Raw genomic sequence first — 19631 nt, forward strand, 5'->3', positions numbered from 1 at the left:
AAATTATACAGCACTTAATACACTTACTAAAAAACAAACAAGGGAAAAATATCTTCAAATACAGCCTGGTTAGAATTAAGCAACCCCAGTCAGAAGCCCATTCCTTCGGGCTTACCCCCCTCATTCCTGATAACTTAGTAGAGAAGGGTGCCCCCCCCCACTTCAGGTGGCAGGTGAAGAGCAGCCTGTCCTCACATGGATCAATCCCCAGGTCACTCCCGGAGTGGTAAACCAGAGCAAAGGCTGTTCTTTATTAAAAGGGTTGGGGCCACCCTTAGCCATGTGCCCAAGAAGCGTTCTTCATTGTTTTTCTTCCTGTCACCTAGCCCAACCACTCACCCATCTCCTCTAGTCTGGCAGGGGCTTTCCAGAGCACTATGACTTGGTCATATATTCAGTTTTACTATAAACGAGGCTTCCAACATGCTTTTATACATGGTGTGGGATGGGGAATTGTCCAGCCTTGGGAGTCCTGATCATCCCATCAGAGGGGATGAGGAATGGGAGCCAGGAGGTCCGGGGTCCAGTCCTACCCCCCAGGAAGACAATACTTGCACTGCCCACTTTGTTGTGCTGTTCTTTATTGTGCTTTACAAACGTTAAAGCCCTGGGTCAGGGTCTTAGAACCGGAAGAGATTCCGAAGTCATCTTGTCCCAGTTCTGCATTTTACAGATGAGCAGGGTTAGGACCAGGGGAGGGCAATGGTTCTGATCACTGGCTCAACGTTCTACAGTTCTGGAGAAGATCTTGGAGGTCATCTAGCCCACCCACTGGGCTTCCCTTCCCACTTTTACAGAAGAGGAGGTCTCGGAGAAGTTGTGACTTGCCCAAGGTCACTCGGGTACTTAGCAGCAGAAATGGGATTTGAATTCCAGATCGCTAGTACCTCTCCAGCGCTTGACAGTGGTTTACCATGCCATCCTCGCTTACTGTGTTCCAAGCTGGCTCTCACACTAGGAGGGAGTAGCAGGGCTGCGATTCCAATCGCGGTCCTCTAGCTCGGGCAGATCCAGCTCCCCCCTCGGCTGTCACCGTCATGGTCAGGCCCTGCCTCCCTCCTTCCTTTGCTGCCCCCGGGATGGGAGGACCCAAGTGAACTCCCCGCCGCTGGCCGGCCCCTGAGTAGTCCCAGACCGGGGGTAGAGGGCAGTGCCACTGGGAGACTCGGCTGGCAGCAGCAGATCCCGGTCCAGCTCTGGCTCCGAGCCTGAGAAATGACTCCGCGGACAGGAGATCGAGCGGCTTCCTGCTGACTCAGTGTGTCCCTGCAAGCCCACTGTCCCGGGCACGGGCACGTCCCTTAAAAGCAGTCGGTTCCCCTTTAAGAGCGGCCACTCGGTGGGGACCTGCTAGAGTGCGCTGGGCTTAGCCAGAGTCCGCCGGAGCCCGGGAGCCGAGGGAGGCGCCGCAGCCGCAGACTGCCTTGGAGGGCCGGAGAGGCAGCAGCTCCCCGGGCAGTGTCCCTGCGCCTGCGGACGGGAGAGGTGCGTGCGTGGTGAGGGGCTCCCCGCCTTCCGCCTGCCCGCTGGGAGGAGGCAGCATGCTGAGGGTGTTCATCCTCTACGCCCAAAACACTCTCACCGGCGATAGCGATGTCTGCGATGCCTACTGCTCCGTGGTGTTCCAAGGTAAGAGGCCCGCGGGCCGATCTCGAGGGGGACCGGGGCGGGGCGGGGCCGGGGGACGCCAGAGACACCCAGGAGCAGGTGCGGGGATCCCGGATCCAGAGGTGGGACCTCCGAGATCACCTAGCCCAAACCCCTCATTTTGCCGGCCGGGAAGCAGAGATTCTCCGAGAAGGAGAGCGATTTGCCTGAGGTTCCGCAAGTAGGAAGTGATGGAGCTGGGATTTGAACTCGGCTCCCAAGTGCAGACGCAGGCGTGGGCGCGGACACAGGCGCACCCCAAAGTACATACAAGGAGTTAGTGCCTCAGAGACTTGGAGAGGAGGCAAAGACAGAGAAACAAAAATGCAGAATGAGAACGAGGCCCGGAGAGGGAAAAGAAAGCGAGGGACTTCGAGATCCCCAAGCCCAGAGCAGGCTGCAGACGTGTGCCAGGGAGGCATCCGCTGGGAACTGAGACCAGGCAGAGGGGCATGAGGCCAGCCTGCTCCTCCACGCTGGGGGTCGGTGCTCCCTTGGGATGCTCCAGGATGGGTCCAGCCCTGTGAGGCCCTCCATTGGGATTTCTACCACAGCCGTCTCCCCCGCCCCCCTCCCTCAGGCCCTCCGCACCGCCCTGGGACCAGGGTTATTTATAACCGAGCGCTAGTCCCCATCCCCCACCTCAGTTCCACCCCGCTATTCTTGCCTTCCTGGGACGGCCCGAGTGACTCATTCCTGTTCCCAGACCCCGGATGTTGGATGCTGTCCGAGGTCTGAGACCCCCGACCCCGCCGCCAGGCTCTGTGACCCTCCGCGGAGCTAACTTCCAGGCACTGCCTCCCGCTCCCGTTCAGAGGCTCCCAGAGGCTGGGACCACACCTCCCCCATTGTTCTGGGCCGGGGGCTGCGCGGTCGCCCGCACCTTCTCCCTGAGCCTGGAGGGAGGGGTACGCGGCGGGACATTTCCCTGAGAGGCTGCTAACTTCCTCAGCAGCTCTGGCGTCCCGGGGTTCCCTGGCAGGCGCCTCGGTAGTCTGGGAACAGAATATGGGGAGAGGGACCTTGAGGGCAGGGGGTCAGCCGGTCCCAGCTCTGCCTTCTCCGGCCGCTCCCCCACGAAGCCCATTTTCTCCTACCTCGGCTCCGACTCCTCCCCTCCCCCTCGCCCGGCTGAGTCAGGGCCACGCCCACCGCCCTGGAGTCTGCAACAGTATCCTTGGACCGCAACCCGCCAGCCCAGAGATGCTCCCTTTCATTTTCTCAGGCCTTAAGGGGGACGCGGCGAAGAGGAGTGGGAATGAATGAAACGGGACCCAAAGGAACCAACTAAGCCGATCAAGGGATTACTCTTCCAGAACGGAGGCCGGGGAATCAAGGCCGCGGCCCTGCGTGCGCCCTTTGACCTCCGACAAGCTACTGCGCCTCTGAGCCTCAGTTTCCTCCGCCATAAAACGGGGGGTTGGGCTTTGCGCTCTGTAAGATCCGTTCCAGGATCCCTGATGCCAGGCACCTGGGCACGTGCCCCCAGACACCAGGCCTGCTATTCCCCTATAGGCAGGGCGCTGCCTGATTGTATTGCGGTGAGTGAAGGCTCCCCAGAAACATGCACTTACACACCCCAACTACAGACTCCCGTGCAGTTCCTGGCTTGGCACCGGCCTCCAGAAGAGTCTACATTCATCGATCCGGAGAGCTGAGCTCCAGGGAGACAGACAGGGGCAGAGCCAGGGCAGGAAGCTGGGGGGCTGCTTCTGTTCTGTGAACGAGGTGTCTGCTGGGAAAAGCAGCTGTGGACCCTTGCTTGTGTGCTTGTGTACTTGCGACGTCCATCCTTGGGAGGGCACGACAGAAGGGCAGGCAGACAGACGCACGTGCATCCTCCAGGGCTCTTTGCTCTGCAAACCCCAGGGCAGCTGATCTCCATCATTCCTTTCTCAGGAAACTGACTTTGCCAAGGTCTCAGGGGCCTCCAGATGCCTCCTGGACAGAAGGGGAGGAAGCCAGTGGCGGTGGAAAAGACTGTACACGGTATTCCCCTTCTACATGGGAGGGGAAGAGAGAAGTCACTGACCCTCGTTTGAAAGAGGGAGGTGGTAGAAATCATCCCCCATCTCACCCTGACCAGCCCCACTCAGAGGAAAGAGAGAACGACCAGCGCCTGTTGAATTTGATGGGCTCCAGGACCCCTGACTCAGGATCTCCCCAAGCCAGGGTGCTGGGGACAGGGGAGGTATTTTCCACCCCATCGCCCCACTGTTTCATGGTTTCATCATGGTTGTTTTCTTCCCTGGACTGCATCTCAACCTGGATAAACTCCATAGAGCCTCCCTTCCTTCTGGCCCCTCCTCTCCCTTCATCTCATCCGGAGCCATGGCCACCCCACTGAACCTCTTTTCCCATCAAAAGCACAGAATCGTGCATTAGGCAGGGCTTGGGGAAGGGGAGCTGCCAGGCTGACAACACAGAGGCTCCAGCTCTTAAGGACCTGGCTTGATGGGAGAGACTCAGCCCTTCCACGCCCAGGGAGCCCCAGGTCTGATTTTGGAGCCGTCCCTGCACCGTGGTGAGGAAAAGGAGGAACCTGCTCCCTTGTACACTCCAGAAAGCTATAGGCTAAGGCTTGGCTGACTTTTATGGGGCAAAATTTTGCAGATTAACCCCATCTTATTTTCCACTCTAGAATATTCTCTCCAGTCATTCATTTAAACAGATTTAAATATTTCCCCATGTTTCCATGATTCATTTTCTTTCCCTCCTCCCTCCCAGAGCCTACAAGCAATTCCACTGGGGTGTACAAATGTTGTCACTTGATCCCTATTTCCACATTGTTCATTTTTGCTATAGAGCCATTTTTAAAGGTCCAAACCCCAAATCACATCCCCATATATGCGTGTGATAAGTGATGTCCTGTTTTGCTTTTGCATGTCTACTCCCACAGTTCTTTCTCTCAATGCAGACAGCATTCTTTCCCAGAAGTCCTTCAGGAGAGTCCTGGCTTGTTGCTTTGCTACTAGTAGCAACTCCCCAGTCATTCATGATGCCTCTGGCTTCATTCATCATGGCCTGAGGTGCAGCAGGGTACAAGGAAAGCTAGACTTAGAGGAGGCAGGCTTGAGGTTGGAGTCCCAGCCCAGCTTTGACATTCACTAGCTGTGCATGGTCAGGACAAAGCCCTGACCCTGTCTGGCCCTTAGTTTCCTCATTAGTAAAATAGGATAATAAAACCCTGCCTATGGAAAAAGAACTTTGTAAACCTTAACATGCTATATAAACCTTGGGCCATTATTAACTTGTGCTTTTTTATTTATTTGATTTCACATATTTATATAAATATACCTATATTTATGTATTTTATTTTATATATTTATCCATTTTTAGATGTTATATTATGTCTTTGTCTTATAACAATGGCCTGTCTTTTATATTCTCTTTTAATTTTACATTTTTATTTAAGCCCTACCTTCTGTCTTAGAATCAATACTGGGTATTGGTTCCAAGGCAGAAGAGGGGTATGGGCTAGGCAATGGGGGCTAAGTGACTGATCCAGGGTCACACAGCTAGGAAGTATCTGAGGTCAGATTTGAATCCAGGGCCTCCCATCTCTGGGCCTGACTCTCAATCCACTGAGCTACCCAGGTGCCCCCTTATTTTTACATTTTAATATTCATTTCCCCATTTATCTCCTCCCCTGCTGAATCCTCCCTTTTAATATGGGGAAAACTATTAAGCACAACCAACAGAGCCACAACTTTGATAGTGTCTGACCCACCCATTCAGCAATCAGTCTCTCATCTTTTTACTAAAAAGAAACAGTTCATCATTTTCCCTCCTGGGCTAGAATGGGCTGTTATCACTAATTCAAGTTCAGGGGCCTTTCAGAGCCAGAACACTCAGAACAATGGATCCAGGGGACATGCTGTACAGTCTCTTGTTTCTTCTCTCTGTGTCCATTCACACAATCCTTCTATAGTTTATCTTCTCCAGTGGAATCAGGACTTTCAGAGAATGAGAGTCATGACTATCATATTAGCCTGGGAGCTTCCTGAAGCTAGGAGTTGAATTTTCTCTCCTGGTGACCCAGTGGATAGAGGACCAGACCTGGAGTCAGTCTCTTCCTGAGTTCAAATCTGGCCTCAGATACTTCCTGGCTGAGTGACCCTGAGCAAGTCACTTAACCCTGGTTGCCATAGTTTCCTCATCTGTCAAAAGGGCTGGAGAAGGAAATGACAAACCACTCCAGTATCTCTGCCAAGAAAACTCCAAAAAAAGATGCCAAGTAGTTGGACAGAACTGAAAAACAATGAAAACAAACATTAGGCTGGGAACCTCCTGAATTAAGAATCCTCTTTTCTCTGCTACTAGTATTGTCAGAGAATTGTGGTATCATAGTCTTAGAGCTGGAAATTACTTGAGGAGTCATTGAATTCAATCCCTTCATAAAAGAGTGAGGAAACAGGTCGAGAGAGTTTCAGTGACTTACTCAGGATCATGCAGCTAGTTCATATTGGAGGTAGGATCTGAACTCAGGTCTTTCTGACTCTAGGACTAGTATTCTATGTCCTTTGCTACCTTGACTTTCCCTTGGAATGTCCCTTTCCCAATTTAGAATGGAGTGTCGGGACTCTAAACATTCAGATTCATTCATCCAAAGGCAATAGCTAAATGCTGTGACTAAACTCTCTTTCCTGCTGTCTGAGTTGTCCTCCTCCCCCACATGGACAATGTGATCGCATTTCACCTCCAGCATTAGTCATCCCGACCCATTCCCAAATTTGGGATCCTAAAACAAATCTGGCTTCCCTTCGATTGCTGCCAGGCTGGTGAATGATTACACGGGAGGTTTGACCCCAGGGAAAAGCTTTGGTCAATGGATAACATTTCTGGCCAGCTCTCCCTACCTCGGTGTGCTGACTTGTCTCACTTCTCTGAATTCCAATGGAATTTGCAATCTGTCCCACGGAATCCTTTTCTCCCTGACCCAATTCCCCAGAAGAATAGTTCAGGGACTTAGCCTGCTCCCAGCACCCCCCATTCCTAACCGCCTGCCCAAAGCCTTCTAATTCCTCTGTCCCTCCCCCTCCTCCTCCTCGGGGCTCCAGAGCCTTTTTTGATCCTTAATGGGTTCAGGAGAAAGTGGATTCCCTAGTTCTGTGCCTCTGCTCTTAAATCTTGCCTTTCTACACCTACCCCTCTCCCTTCCGGCCCTTTTCTTTTCTCTTTCCTCTCACAGCCACCGCCCTAGTTCAGACCTTCATGCCCGGCTCAGTGACCTGCTAACTGATCTCCCAGCTTCTTCTCCCATCCATCTACTCAGTTACCAAAGAGATTTTCACAAACTCCGGGTCTCACCATGTCACCCCGCCCCCCTGACTAATTCCAGCAGCTTTCTTTAACTTTCCACAATCAACTCTGCTTCTGAAAGCCTTTCAAACACCCAACTCTAGCCCATATTTCCAGTGTGATCTCCTATTACAGTTCCTCCCCCTTCACTCCATTTAAACTGGCTTACTCACTGGTCCTGGTACGTGACCCTCCATCTCTTCATTTTGGGCACACACTGTCCCCCGTGCCTGGGACACATTCAGTTTTCACCTCCATGTTTCCAAGTTTCTGAAACCCTGTGTAGGATCAACATCTTTCTACTGGCCTCTCCGGATCCCCACTCTTGTAGTTGTTCAATAGTTTTAGTTGTCCTCAACTGTTTGTGACTCCATTTGGGGTTTTCTTGGCAAAGATACTGGACTGGTTGGCTATTTCCTTCTTTGGCTCATTTTACAGATGAGGAAACTGAGGTAAATGATGTTAGGTGACTTACCTAGGGTCACACAGCTAGTAAGTATCTAAGGTCAGATTTGAACTCATGAAGATGAGTCTTCCTGACTCCAAGCTGGGTACTCTATCCTTTTCACCATCTAGTTGCCAACCATGCACTCTAATTAACTTGTGTGTGCATGAATAATATTTTTTTATCTGTGTACATGTATCTCCCCAGTAGAAAATAAACTCTTTGCGTTTAGAGGTGATATCATGGAATGTTCTCCCTCCTTACCTGAACCTGTGGTAGTCCCTCCTTCCCCCAAGGTTACCTTGACATCTGTTCTGTTTGTGTTATCATTAAGAGCAACTATTTAACAAATAGCTACTCTTTCCTGGGATGTGGAGGAATACAAATCCAGTGGATGAAATAATCCTCGTTAACCAAGTCCAGCCAAGTCCCTCCTGTTAGTTGTTTATTCATTTCAGTCATGTCCAATTCATTGTGACCCTATTTGGGGTTTTCTTGGCAAAGATACTGGAGTGGTTTGTCATTTCCTTCTCCAGCCCATTTGACAGATGAGGAAACTGTGGCAACCAGGATTAAGTGACTTGCTCAGAAGAATATTAAATATTTAAGTAGATATAGAATAAGTATATGGCTAACAGGACAGCTAGGGAGATGAATACGTTGCCAGACCAAGAATCAAGAAGGTTCAACTTTGTGAGTTCAAATCTAGCCTCAGGCATATCCTGCCTGTAATATCCTGGGTAAGTCACTTAACTCTTTGTCTCAGTTTCTTCATCTATCAAATGATCTAGAGAAGGAAATGTCAAATCACTCTAGTGATTTATACACACACACACACACACACACACACACACACATATAGTGGTTTTCTAAGTTAATATACCTCCTAAATGGATTCTTATTAGGGTTTAGTGACCCTATTTCTATTTGAGTTCATCATTGTCCTAGAATACTATGCTTGTTCCAATCTCTCCACTTCTAAACCTTCAGATTCTATAGCTACTTAAATATGTAGAAGCCTCTTTCTTTTATACTGATTCCTTAGGGCTGTGTTGGTGAACCTATGGCACAAATGCCTGAGGGGGCTGCTCCTTTCCCCCTCTCCATTTGCACCTGAGGACATTTCTGGCATGACCTGCCCCTCTATCTAGCTGCCCAATGAGAGTGATTCCTCCCTCCCCTGTCTTGGGTAAGGGGTGGGGGTTCACATGTGGCATGAAGGTTGCAGTTTGGGCACTTTGTTTCTAAAGGGTTCACCATTGCCTTAGGGCATGGTCAAGTCTCACACAATGGCTTTGATTGATCCTGGGGATTGTACAGGCTCTATTCACACTAGTTTTTGATTGTATGGTTGATTCAATCCCTAAGTGTTCTTACCTAACAGAGGTAATTTCTTTGGGGATGAGAATGCCTAATAAGAAATTGAAGAAGTTATTTATAAACGCAGAGTAGAGTCAAATTGTAGGCTTTAATTGCCAACATGTTCAGGGAAGAGTGGCTGGCTTTAGAATGGAGTGAACTCAGGTCTTCCTGACTCCAAGCCGGGGGCTCTGTCCATTGTGCCACCTTGCCGCTCCAGGGAGGTAGTTACAAGTATTATTGCTCTATTTAGATGAGGAAATTGAGAATCTGAGAGGTTAGGTGACTTGCCCAGTATTAATTAACAAGCAATTAATGTTTGTTGGATTAAGTTGAACTGACTGCACGAGATGGAAGGTTAATTCTTATCAGGCAGCTGCCAATTGGAGAGCTTGAGGAGACATGTGAGGTCTCTCTCCTCCAACCACCAGCAATGATGCTAGGGCTACTTCATTCCTTTGGGTGAAGCCATTGATCCCCAGTTAAATGCAAAGGCCTTGGGACTTTTCCTTTTATCTCAGAAACGATGTGTTTATCAGGTTCCTTTCAAGAGGACAGTGTACTTGGGGCTGATTTGGGTCCTGGGAGCATCATGTGGGAGAACATCAATGTATCTGAGTCATCAAACCTAGGCTCTAGATTATAAAACATGGATCAACATTTCTTACATTCATGGCCTTGTACAAGACACTTTATTGTCTGGTTGTCTTCTTTATCTCTAAAATGGGAATACTCATCTTTTGCTAGCTGCTTCATATAGATGAGAATTATGACATGATAGGTATGGAAGAAAGACAACTGGATTTGGAATCTGAAGACCCTTTTATTATCCCAGTTGGGGTAACCACTACCAGCAAGTCTCTATTCCATCTTGGGTTTCAGTTTCTTCATCTGGAAAATGTCAGGGATAAACTAGATAACGTTGCACATCCTCTAAAGTTTTACATTCCAGGAAATTCTGTATCCATAAAGCAGTGGGTTCAAATCCTGGCTCTGCTACCTTCCAATTATTTGATATTGGGCAAATTACTTGAGCTCTTTGGACCCCGGTTTTTTCATCCATAAACTGAGGGATTTGGGTAGATGGACCTTGAGGTCCCTTCCAGTTCTAATTCTGTGCTCCCAGAATAGAAATTATTATTATTATTATTATTATTATTGTTATTGTTATTATTACTGGCTAAGGGAGAATGGAGAAGACCTGATTTTTTAAAGTGGGTTGCATTAGGAACTTGGCAATTAATAGGAGGGCCACTTGGTGGTGCCATAGTGCACAGAATCAGGCCTGGAATCAAGAAGACTCATCTTCCTGAGTTCAAATTTGGCCTCAGATACTTCCTGGCTGGGTGACCTTGAGCAAGTCACTTAACTCTGGTTGCCACAGTTTCCTCATCTGTCAAATGGGCTGGAGAAGGAAATGACAAAACAATCCAGTATCTTTGCCAAGAAAACCCCAGATAGGGTCACAATGAATTGGACATGACTGAAATGACTGAACAACTAGTAGGAGGGCACTGGATGCCTAAAAGTGGGTAATGCAGAAGGGGGGTTCAAGTTGAAGAGAGAGAGAGAGAGAGAGAGAGACAGAGAGAGGGAGAGAGAGAGAGACAGACAGAGAGAGAGAGAGAGAGAGAGAGAGAGAGAGAGAGAGAGAGAGAGAGAGAGAGAGAGGGAGGGAGAGAGAGAGAGAGACAGAGAGAGAGAGAGAGAGAGAGAGAGAGAGAGAGAGAGAGAGAGAGAGAGAGAGAGAGAGAGAGAGAGAGATATTGAGAGAACTTAATAGGTGGGGATGAAGGGATGCTAAAGGCTACCCTTACTAACTCCACTGCCTATCCTGGGCCAAGTCTGTTTAGATTTCTGTCTGCTTAGAGAATGACTTGAATTTGCTGTTGGAGAGATTGAGAGGAGAAATTCAGGCCCAGGCACATGGGAGCAGGTATATGAATTGAGAGTGGAATAGGGAGAATGACTAGACATGGGGAAACTACTTGGAGCTGTTTTTAAAGGGGGGTTGGGAGGCAAACCAATCAATCAATCATTTACAAGAAAGCAAACATTTATTAACTAATTACTCAACTAATTACCTGTGCCAAGCACTGGGGAAAGTATCAAGACAAAAATGAAAGTCCCTGCCCTTAAGGAGATCATATTCTATTGGAGGGGACATGGGCATTTAGACATTTTTATAGAATAAATATAAAATGAATACAAAGCAGACAAGGAGGGAGGACCCTAGCAGTTGGGGGAATCAGGAAAGGCTTCATAAAGAAGGTGGTACTTGAGCTGGACCATGAAGAAGGAGAGGGATTCTGTGAGATGGGAATGAGAAGGAAGGACATTCTAGGCATGGGAATAGCCCATGTGAGAACACAGAGATAGGAGATGGATTGCCATAGGTGAGGAGCAGACAGAAGGCTAATTTAGCCAGCTGGGGTTATACATATTCTTAGTATCAGAACAAGGCTGAAAAGAGATGGATGGGGCAGTAATCTAGGTTTGGACTTTGCCACAGAGTGATGGGTAAGAGAACAAAGAGGCAAGGGCTCGAAGAGAAGAGGATAGGGTAGAATTGAACTATTTCACCCACAGGTCAAGGCAAAGAAAGGAGAGAAGTGTAGCTAGTAGAGAGGGTTGATGGATGGTCTGAGAATGAGCTGAGGGTTTGAATTTCATGAGAACAAAGAACAGGGATATGGGCACTAAATCGTAGGGGGAAAGAGAAAAAGAAGAGATTTCTTGTTGGATGAAGGCATTTTAGCATTCATGAACGTGGAAGTCGAAGACTTTGGGTGTGATGGAAAGATCAGGGGTATCACCATCTCTGGGTGTGGCTGAGTGGGGGCTGGGGAAGACAATAATACCACCCCAATCAAGAGAAGCTGAAATAGATGAAGAGTTGAAAAAACACATTTTTATTTAAAATAAAAAGAACAGTTTGACACACTCCTCTCTTTTTTCCTCAAGAAAAAAGTACAACCTTGTCAACAAAATAAGCCTGGTACTTGACTAAAAGAATTTCCCTTTAATGGTGACCTGCCCTTCCATTTAAATGACGAGGAACTCTCCAGCAGCTCACCCAGAAGGAAGAGTGGATTTAGACTGTCCCCAGCTGTTCTCCTCCCCCAGTTCCCTAATTTCCTACCCCCACTCCTCCACTCAAAGCTTTTACTTGAATGACTGGCTCCACCCTTGTTTATTTTAAGATTCTGCTCTGGCTTTGGGCTCAAATGATAACTGAGATCTCACCCTCTGGTGGAATTGAATTTGATTGAAAGGAAAGAAAAACATGGGGTAAAGCTAGAGGGGCCCCCCAGGGAAAGATGGGGCTCAGACCCTTGGGGGCTGTTTTACATAAAAACACCAGCAGGGGCCATCTTGCTCTAAGCTGGGTTTCCAGAATCCTTACCCTGACAGAGTGCCCTGGGACTGATTCCCATCTCCATTCCCTCCCCCTAAGCACTTTCCAGCATTTCCAAAAATAGGCAGGGTGATGTGATGTGGGGGTTCTTAACCTCATGTCAAAGGACTCCCAAAGAGTCCATGGAGAGAGTTCATTTAGATAGGAAAAATGACATCTTTATTTCAAACCATTGGTTTCTTCTGTCAACCTCCATATTTTATTTTATATATTTAAAAACATGAGTCTGCAGTGGGTCCATAGGCTTTTGGCAGACTGTCAATGGGACCAGGGTACAAAAAAAGCTTAAGAATCTCTGGTGTTTGTGGCCAAGGATAGACTAGGAGCGAGGAAGACATGGGTTCAAATTCCACCTCCCACACGATTCAATTCAATCCAAGGAGCTTGCCAAGCACTGTCCTAGGTGGTAGGGGCTCAGGAGCTGCCCCCAAGGAGTTTCTAGTCTGCTAGAAGGAAACAGGGCCATAGAAACTGAAGTACAAGGTATATAAAAAGTCACTTCAGAAACTAGAACGTGGGGGGCTCAGGGCGATTCCTGTAGGAGGTGTTCTTAACAGGGACACTGTCTTCTACTCCCAGCTCCCTCTCAGTGGAAATCTGATTCCTACATTAGTCCTTCTGTGAGCAAAGACCTCCCCTAGAATAGTCAGCCTGTTCTCCTGCCTGCAGGCTCTGAGGGGAAAGCCAACCAAGGGCTGAGAGGGAAAGCTTTTTGCTCCCCAGTTCCACTGGCTGCTTGCCTCTGAGGCTCATGCTATGGTCCTTTGGGGTTCTATTCTAAAGTAGGGCAGGGAAGGAAAGAAGGTCTGGTCAGAAGATGCCAGGTGGGTGTGGCAGCAGAATGGAAAATGCTCTTTCTTGGATTCTCTGTCCTACCTACTGCTCGGGGACCAGAGATCCTGCAAGGGAAGCTGGGAGTAACTAGGGGAGGCATGCTGGGAAGCTCCCAAAATGCAATGGGTGCAGCAAAAGCCACTTTTCCCACATGAAATTGCCCCTCCCCCAAAAAGAGACCCAAGGCAACTTATCCCAAAAGTCTGTCATTAAATGTAGCACTCCACAACCGTGTTCCTCGACCTCTGTGAAGAAGTGGGGGAGATGTCTACTCTTATCCCTTCTTTGGGCCATTATAATTTCGTAACATGTTTCAATTGTTTTGTTCTTTCCTTTTATATACTTGTAGCAATAGTCAGGGCCACTAGATGGCGCCATAGGGCACAGAACACCAGCCTGGAATCAAGAAGACTCATCTTGGGGGCAGCTGGGTAGCTCAGTGGATTGAGAGTCAGGACTAGAGAGGGGAGGTCCTGGGTTCAAATCCGACTTCAGATGCTTCCCAGATGTGTGATCCTGGGCAAGTCACTTAACTTACCCTATTGCCTAGCCCTTACCATTCTTCTGTCTTAGAACCAATACTCAGTATTGATTCTAAGGCAGAAAATAAGGGTTTTTATAAAAACAAACAAATAAACAACCCCCCCCCCAACAAAACAAGACCTCATCTTCCTAAGATCAAACCCTGCCTCAGACATACTAGCTGTGTGACTTTGGGGAGGTCACTTTATTCTGCTTGCCTCAGTTTCCTTATCTGTAAAATGACTAGAGAAGGAAATAGCAAGCTTCTTCAGTACTTCAGCCAAGAAAACCTCAATTGAGGGTCACAAAGAGTCAGATGTAACCAAAAAGTGGCTAAGCAAAGTCATCATCAACACTGCTATTTCACCTTGTATCAGTTCATATAAGTCTTTCCACTCTTCTCTGCATTGATCATCATTGCTTCTGCTTCGGTGTTGTACACAGGGCCCACCCATCCCTTGCCTCCCTTTGACCCTCTGTGAGATCCTCATTTTTGATTCCCAAACACAGCCGTATCCCGTCTTTCACTGCTCTGGAGCACGTGCATGGAATGTTGGTTCACCCAAAGATGGCCCTGTGTTTCTTGGTTTTACAATTTCCAGAAGGCAATTCAGCCTGCTTTCCTCTGCCATCTCTCAGCTTAGTCCCAAAGCTGGTTGTTCATCCTTTGACTCTGAAATCTGGGCAATAGACAAATGCCTTTAGTGGGTCCAGTGTTGTTCTTGGGGTTTGGTGGAGCCAACATGCAGCCAGGATAGGGCCACCAGGCACTGAAATCTGTGGGGTGGCTGTGGGTGGGGTCCCTGTGACAGTCGGGATTCCACCATGTCAGAACTTGAAGGCCCTTTGGTGGCCTGGGCTTCTCTCCTCGTGTTGGGATTCAGCAGCAGCTTTGCCTAATCAGACTCTCCCTCCAAAGCAGGCAGGAGGAAAGGAGTTTCTCTAGGTAACAACCTGCCCCCTCTCCAACACCCCCTTCCCTTTGGCTTGGTATCATAGTATCTGCCAGTCCCAACCACATGAAAAGCTTTAGTTCTCCTGGGGAATTGGCTGAGGAGATACACACTGTTTCAAACAAAATGTATCACTTAAGAAAGCTTTGTGTTAGCAAGTGATAAGATAGTCTTTCTCTGCCTTGCCACATTTGACTTTTCCTAGATCATCTCTGGGGGAATATTGGTTTTAAAGGGGAGGCTCCTTTGGTAATGATTTAGGGTCATTGATCAGACTGAGAGAAGACAGGAAGCTCAACCTTCCTATCAAAGGCTTGACTTCCTCCCCCTAAATACCTGCTCTACAATGACCAAACACACCACAGATAGCATAGAAACTCATGCATACAGCATGGGTGTTTTCCCACTCTTAGCTGTCCTTCTCTCCAACAATTTATTTCTTGTCTAGCTTGATTTATCCTCATTCTCTCTGTTCTAGGAAGTCATCACAAAAGAATCCATAATTCTCCCCAGTTGTTCTTTTAGCCTCGAACCCTCAGCCAGGAACAGCAATTTAGAAAAACATTACAGGGTTAAATCTTTCTCCTTTCCTTCGATCAGCTGCCCTTAATCACCTCCTTCTAACTGCATCCTCATTAAGTATGCCCAGTCTAGCAATTCTCTTGATGGTTCATATTTTATTCCTTCTTAGGGCACACTAATATGGTTATGTTCATATGTTAGAGTTTACCTAGCCATTTGCTAGGCAATGAATGGGTTTCTGCTTTGACTCTGTCTCTTAGCCACAACAAAATGCTGCTGTGAATATTTTGGTGTGTAAAGGATCTTTCTGTCTTTAACATCCCTGAAGGATATATGCCTTGAGGTGGGATCTCTGGGTTCAAGGGGGGTGGTTATTTTAGTCAATTTCTTTTTAAGTCAATTTCTTACTATGACTCCAAATGACTTTCCATAATCACTTGAACAATTCACAACTCCACCAACAGGGCATTAGTGTACCAGGCAGAGGGATCAATGAAAACAAAACACCTTTTAAATAAAGACAGAAATCCTCAAATGGTGGAGGCTTGAAAGGGAATGGGCTTCCCTTCAATGGAGGTTTTCAAGCAGCAGCTAGGGGATTATTATAATGGGAATTCTTGTTCTGATATGGTTTGGACTGCTCAGATCCCTGGAAGGCTGCATTCTTTCCAGTTCGATTACCTTTCTACATGTGCCTGGTTCAGCTACTTCTCCAGATTTCACTTTGTTAAGCCTTGCTGATGCTTGCTCCCATCCAGAGAAAGAGCCCTGTGGGTAGACACAAGTGAATCTAAGCCTTGCCATCAGGAGGCAGTGTGGGACAATGGAAAGATCACTAGCTCTGGAATCTGAGGACCTCAGGTCAAATGCCAGTTCTATTTCCCACCTGGGTGACCTTGGGCAGTTTCTTTATCTCTTTGAGTCACAGTTAAAATCGAGGGCTAGGGAAGACTTGAGTTCAAATCTTTCCTTAAAGGAAGGCTGAGATTATGGGCAAGCCACTTTATGTTTCTGAGCCTTGGCTTTCTCATCTGTAAAACGAGAATAATAACCACCATCTCATAGGGCTGTTGTGAGGATCAAATGAGGTAACATTTGGAAAGAGCTTTGTAAACCTTAATGATATATAAATGTTAGCTATTATTAGTGGTAATACTTAGTTTCCACCCTATTTAAAAAAATTACAGGGTTGGATTAGATAATCCTGCCTTCATACCACAGGCATATTCAATCATCCCCTCTGGTCAGTCATTTTGGATTTATATTCTCCTGGAGGATGGAACATGTACAGAGATGAATAAATACAAAGGAATCTGAGCATCATGGGATGGAAGGTCTAGAGCCAGTAGGGATTTTGGAGAATATCTAATCCAATCCTCCTCATTTTACAGATAAGGAAACTGAGGCCAGTAGAAGGGGTAAAGTAACCTCCTCAAGGTCACACAGGTGGTCAGTATCAGAGAGAGAAAGCACTGATGGGAAAGAGGGAGGCAGCATCTGAAAGTTTTAAGAGTTGGTGTCCCCTGAGGCTAGTTTGGAAGAAAATAATAAAGATTGTAAAAGCAAGAAAGGAGGAAGCCTGCTATTCCAGGCTTGGGAAAAGACCTAGACAAATGCCAGGAGGAGGAAGATCCATAGAGGGCAGGAAATGGAGGAAGGGGCAATAAAGCTTGTAAGACAGGTGGGAACCTGATTTTGGAGGTATTAGAACACAAAACTGAGGAATTTGCATTTTATCCGAGAGGTAATCAGGAGACAGAAAATATTTGAGCAGGGGAGTGATGGGCAGTGAAAACCTTCCTCCAGTGGGAGGATCTGGTTTGAAATCCTGCCACCAGAGTCACCTTGGGCAAGTCACTCCCCTTTATGGGAGGCTGTTGAAAGAGCCCAGGAGAAAGATAAATTAAACAGGCTTTAGAACTGACCTGAGACCTTGTCAAATCACCTTGTTCCTATTAAAAATGAATTCAGAGTTAAACAAAAACCAAGAAAACAAAACAGACTCACCTAAGAATTATGGGAACCTGGTTTGTTGTAACCTGGGAATGGGCCAGTCTATATTTTTCATATTCGTCTCTTTGCTTCAGTGTCTCGGTATAGAGGGTTCACTAGGCTCCAGAAGGCTCTTCCAGAAAAGGATAAGCTTTGATAGGTCAAACTATGCTAGAAATTCAAGTGAAAGCTCTGCTTTCTGTCTTGTTCATCTGAGGATCAGGTTAGCCAAGACTGCAAAGACTCATGGGACAGGGAGAGAAGGGAGTCTGAGCTGGGAGCCAGCCTGACTCCATTCCACAAAAGTCTCCTTGTCCTATGGTAAAAAAGGTAAGAGACTTTTTTTTTTTGCTATTAACTTTTCTTGAGCCCTTTTGGGGTTTTCTTGGCAAAAAATTTGAAGTGATTTGCCATTGTTTCTCCAGCTGAGGAAACTGAGACCAACAGAGTTAAGTGACTTGTCCAGGCTCATGTTGCTAGCTAGTAAGTGTCTGAGGCTGGATTTGAATTCATGAAAATGTCTTCTTGATTCCAAGCCCAAGTTTCCATCCACTGTGGAGCCACTTGGCTGCCCTGGGGTAGCAAATTGTCCTGGAGCTAGAGACAGGAAGATCTGTGTTCAAATCCTGCCTCATCTATTTACAGACTTTTGATCCTGGGCAAGTGACTTAATTTCTTGAGCCTCAGTTTATTCTAAGCTGTCAAAGGATCCTTCAAAGTGCATGGGGTTATGATCTGCATCAGTGGGGGAGGGGGAAGCGTGCATCCTTGGAAAATGGACATTTTAGTAATTCCTTCTGGTAAATTCCCAGAATCTGCATTGTGCTTCCAGGGTGCACTGCCTCAGGCTGGACTTCCCTCTGAGAGGCACATCAGAGAGTGGGGTGGGACAGGATGTGGTTAATCCCCAGACAGTGTGGTCCTTCTCTAAGGGTTCTAGGAATTCAGAAGGTGACAAGGGGAAAAGCAGCCTGGGGGAGGGCCCTGTCCTCAGGAGTGATGTCTTTGGAGTCAGAAGAGACCTTGGCTCATTACTTAGTCCACACCTCAATTTCTTCACTTGCTAAATAGAGATGAAAACAACTGCAAGTCCTTAACGGAGGGGGCTGCTAATGTGGGAAGCTGTAGGCATCTGGTTCCAGAGCCCTGATCTTCTTGGCAAGGCCAGTGGGCAAAACAAATGGGTGGCCCTCTATCAGTGTGAGTTATTCTCGTTCAGTTCTGGGGCTTCTGGCTGGAGCTACAGACCAGAGCACACGTGTTATGCTTGTCAGAGAAGGAAACTGAGGCAAACTAAGTGAGCTAAGTGATTTCCCCAAGGTCACACAGCTAGGAGCCGAGCCTAGCTCTGCTTGAGGGCAGCATGCTATAGTAGAGAGAGCCCTGGCTCTGGAGTCAATGGAGCTGAGTTCAGATTCTCCGCATCTGCCTCCCAGGGGGCTCGGGAGATATCAATGATCTTGGCTGGCCTCAGTTTCCTTACTGTAAAGTAAGGGGCACCCGAGCAGATGGCCTCTGAGGATCCTAAGCGTCCGCTTAGAGTCCAGGCTGCTCTGCTCTCCCTCTCCCTCCCCTTATCGGCCCCGCTCCCAGCTTCCCTCCCCGCGCTCCTTCCTTGCAGCCGCGCTGACGGCCCCAGAAGGAGCTTCCTTTCCCACCGAGCGGGGCGCCCTCTGCAGTCCCGCGGACCCCAGCGGGTCCCAGGCCGGCCTGGAGACGCGGGGGGCGGGGAAGAGCCCCGCCCCGCCCCGCCCCGCCCCGCCTCCGGGTGTCCGGTGTCCGGCTCTCTCCGTGGCCTGCCCGGCGCGGTGCCCGCGGCCGCTCCGTTCGTCTGTCAGTCCGTTCCCCGTGCCTGGAGCCATGCTGTGCTGCCTGCTCCAGCAGGCCTTCAACCTGCCCGGCTCCGACAGGAAGGACCCCGTGGCCAGCGTCACTTTCCGAGGTGAGAGCCCGGCCCGAGCCCTCCACCCGCTGGGGCACGGGGGAGAAGGGAGCCTCGAAGGGAGCTGGCCCAGCCTAGCCTGGAGCCCTCACGCCCCCAGGCTTGCGTGGTGGGGAAGGGGTGGGATGCCAGGCTGCTTGGGAGCACGGAGAGAAAGAAAACGGACGCCTGGCTGGCCCCTGAGTGCCGGCCACCCCCAGCGTGCTGGGGTCCTGCCTGGCCTAAGGACCAGGGGCTCCTCATCCGAATTTCAAAAGAACATCCCGGGCTCAGTGGGTAGAGCATCGGGCCTGGAGATGGGAGGTTCTGTGTTCCAATTTGACCTCAGACACTTCCCAGCTGTGTGACCCTGGGCAAGTCACTTTACCCCCATTGTCTAGCCTTAACCTCCCTTCTGCCTTGGAACCAATACATGGCATTGATTCTAAGAGGGAATGTGAGGGTTAAAAGAAAAGAAAACCTGTGGGCTGTAATTAGGTCTAGAGTTAAAAAAAAAAAGGATGGGGGGGGGGATCTTTGTCAAAGATACATTTTCCCTAGAAACTATTTTGAATCCTAGTTCTGATGTTTAACTAGCTGGGTGACCCTGGGCAAGTCACTTCACCCCCATTGTCTACCCCTTATGGCTCTTCTGCCTTGGAACCAATATCCAGAATTGATTCTAAGCTGGAAGGGAAGGACTTAAAGAAAGATCCC

General features: G+C 48.4%; 1 protein-coding gene across 16 annotated transcripts in view; it reads left to right on the forward strand.

The window, feature by feature from the left end:
* The first annotated feature begins 1104 nt into the window (after nucleotides 1-1104).
* Nucleotides 1105-19631, forward strand: part of DYSF (dysferlin) — a 279243-nt gene continuing 260716 nt past the window's right edge. For 7 of the 16 annotated variants that reach the window (XM_056814043.1, XM_056814044.1, XM_056814045.1 and 4 more), the window contains exon 1: nucleotides 1105-1629. In XM_056814043.1, coding sequence (XP_056670021.1) covers nucleotides 1542-1629 — 88 coding nt within the window. In that variant the 5' untranslated portion in view covers nucleotides 1105-1541. Of the gene's footprint in view, nucleotides 1630-18505; nucleotides 18936-19631 lie in introns of those variants that run through there. The other 9 variants (XM_056814047.1, XM_056814048.1, XM_056814050.1 and 6 more) reach the window with 3 other exon arrangements.

Source organism: Monodelphis domestica, chromosome 1, assembly GCF_027887165.1.
Source record: "Monodelphis domestica isolate mMonDom1 chromosome 1, mMonDom1.pri, whole genome shotgun sequence".
NCBI lineage: Eukaryota > Metazoa > Chordata > Mammalia > Didelphimorphia > Didelphidae > Monodelphis > Monodelphis domestica.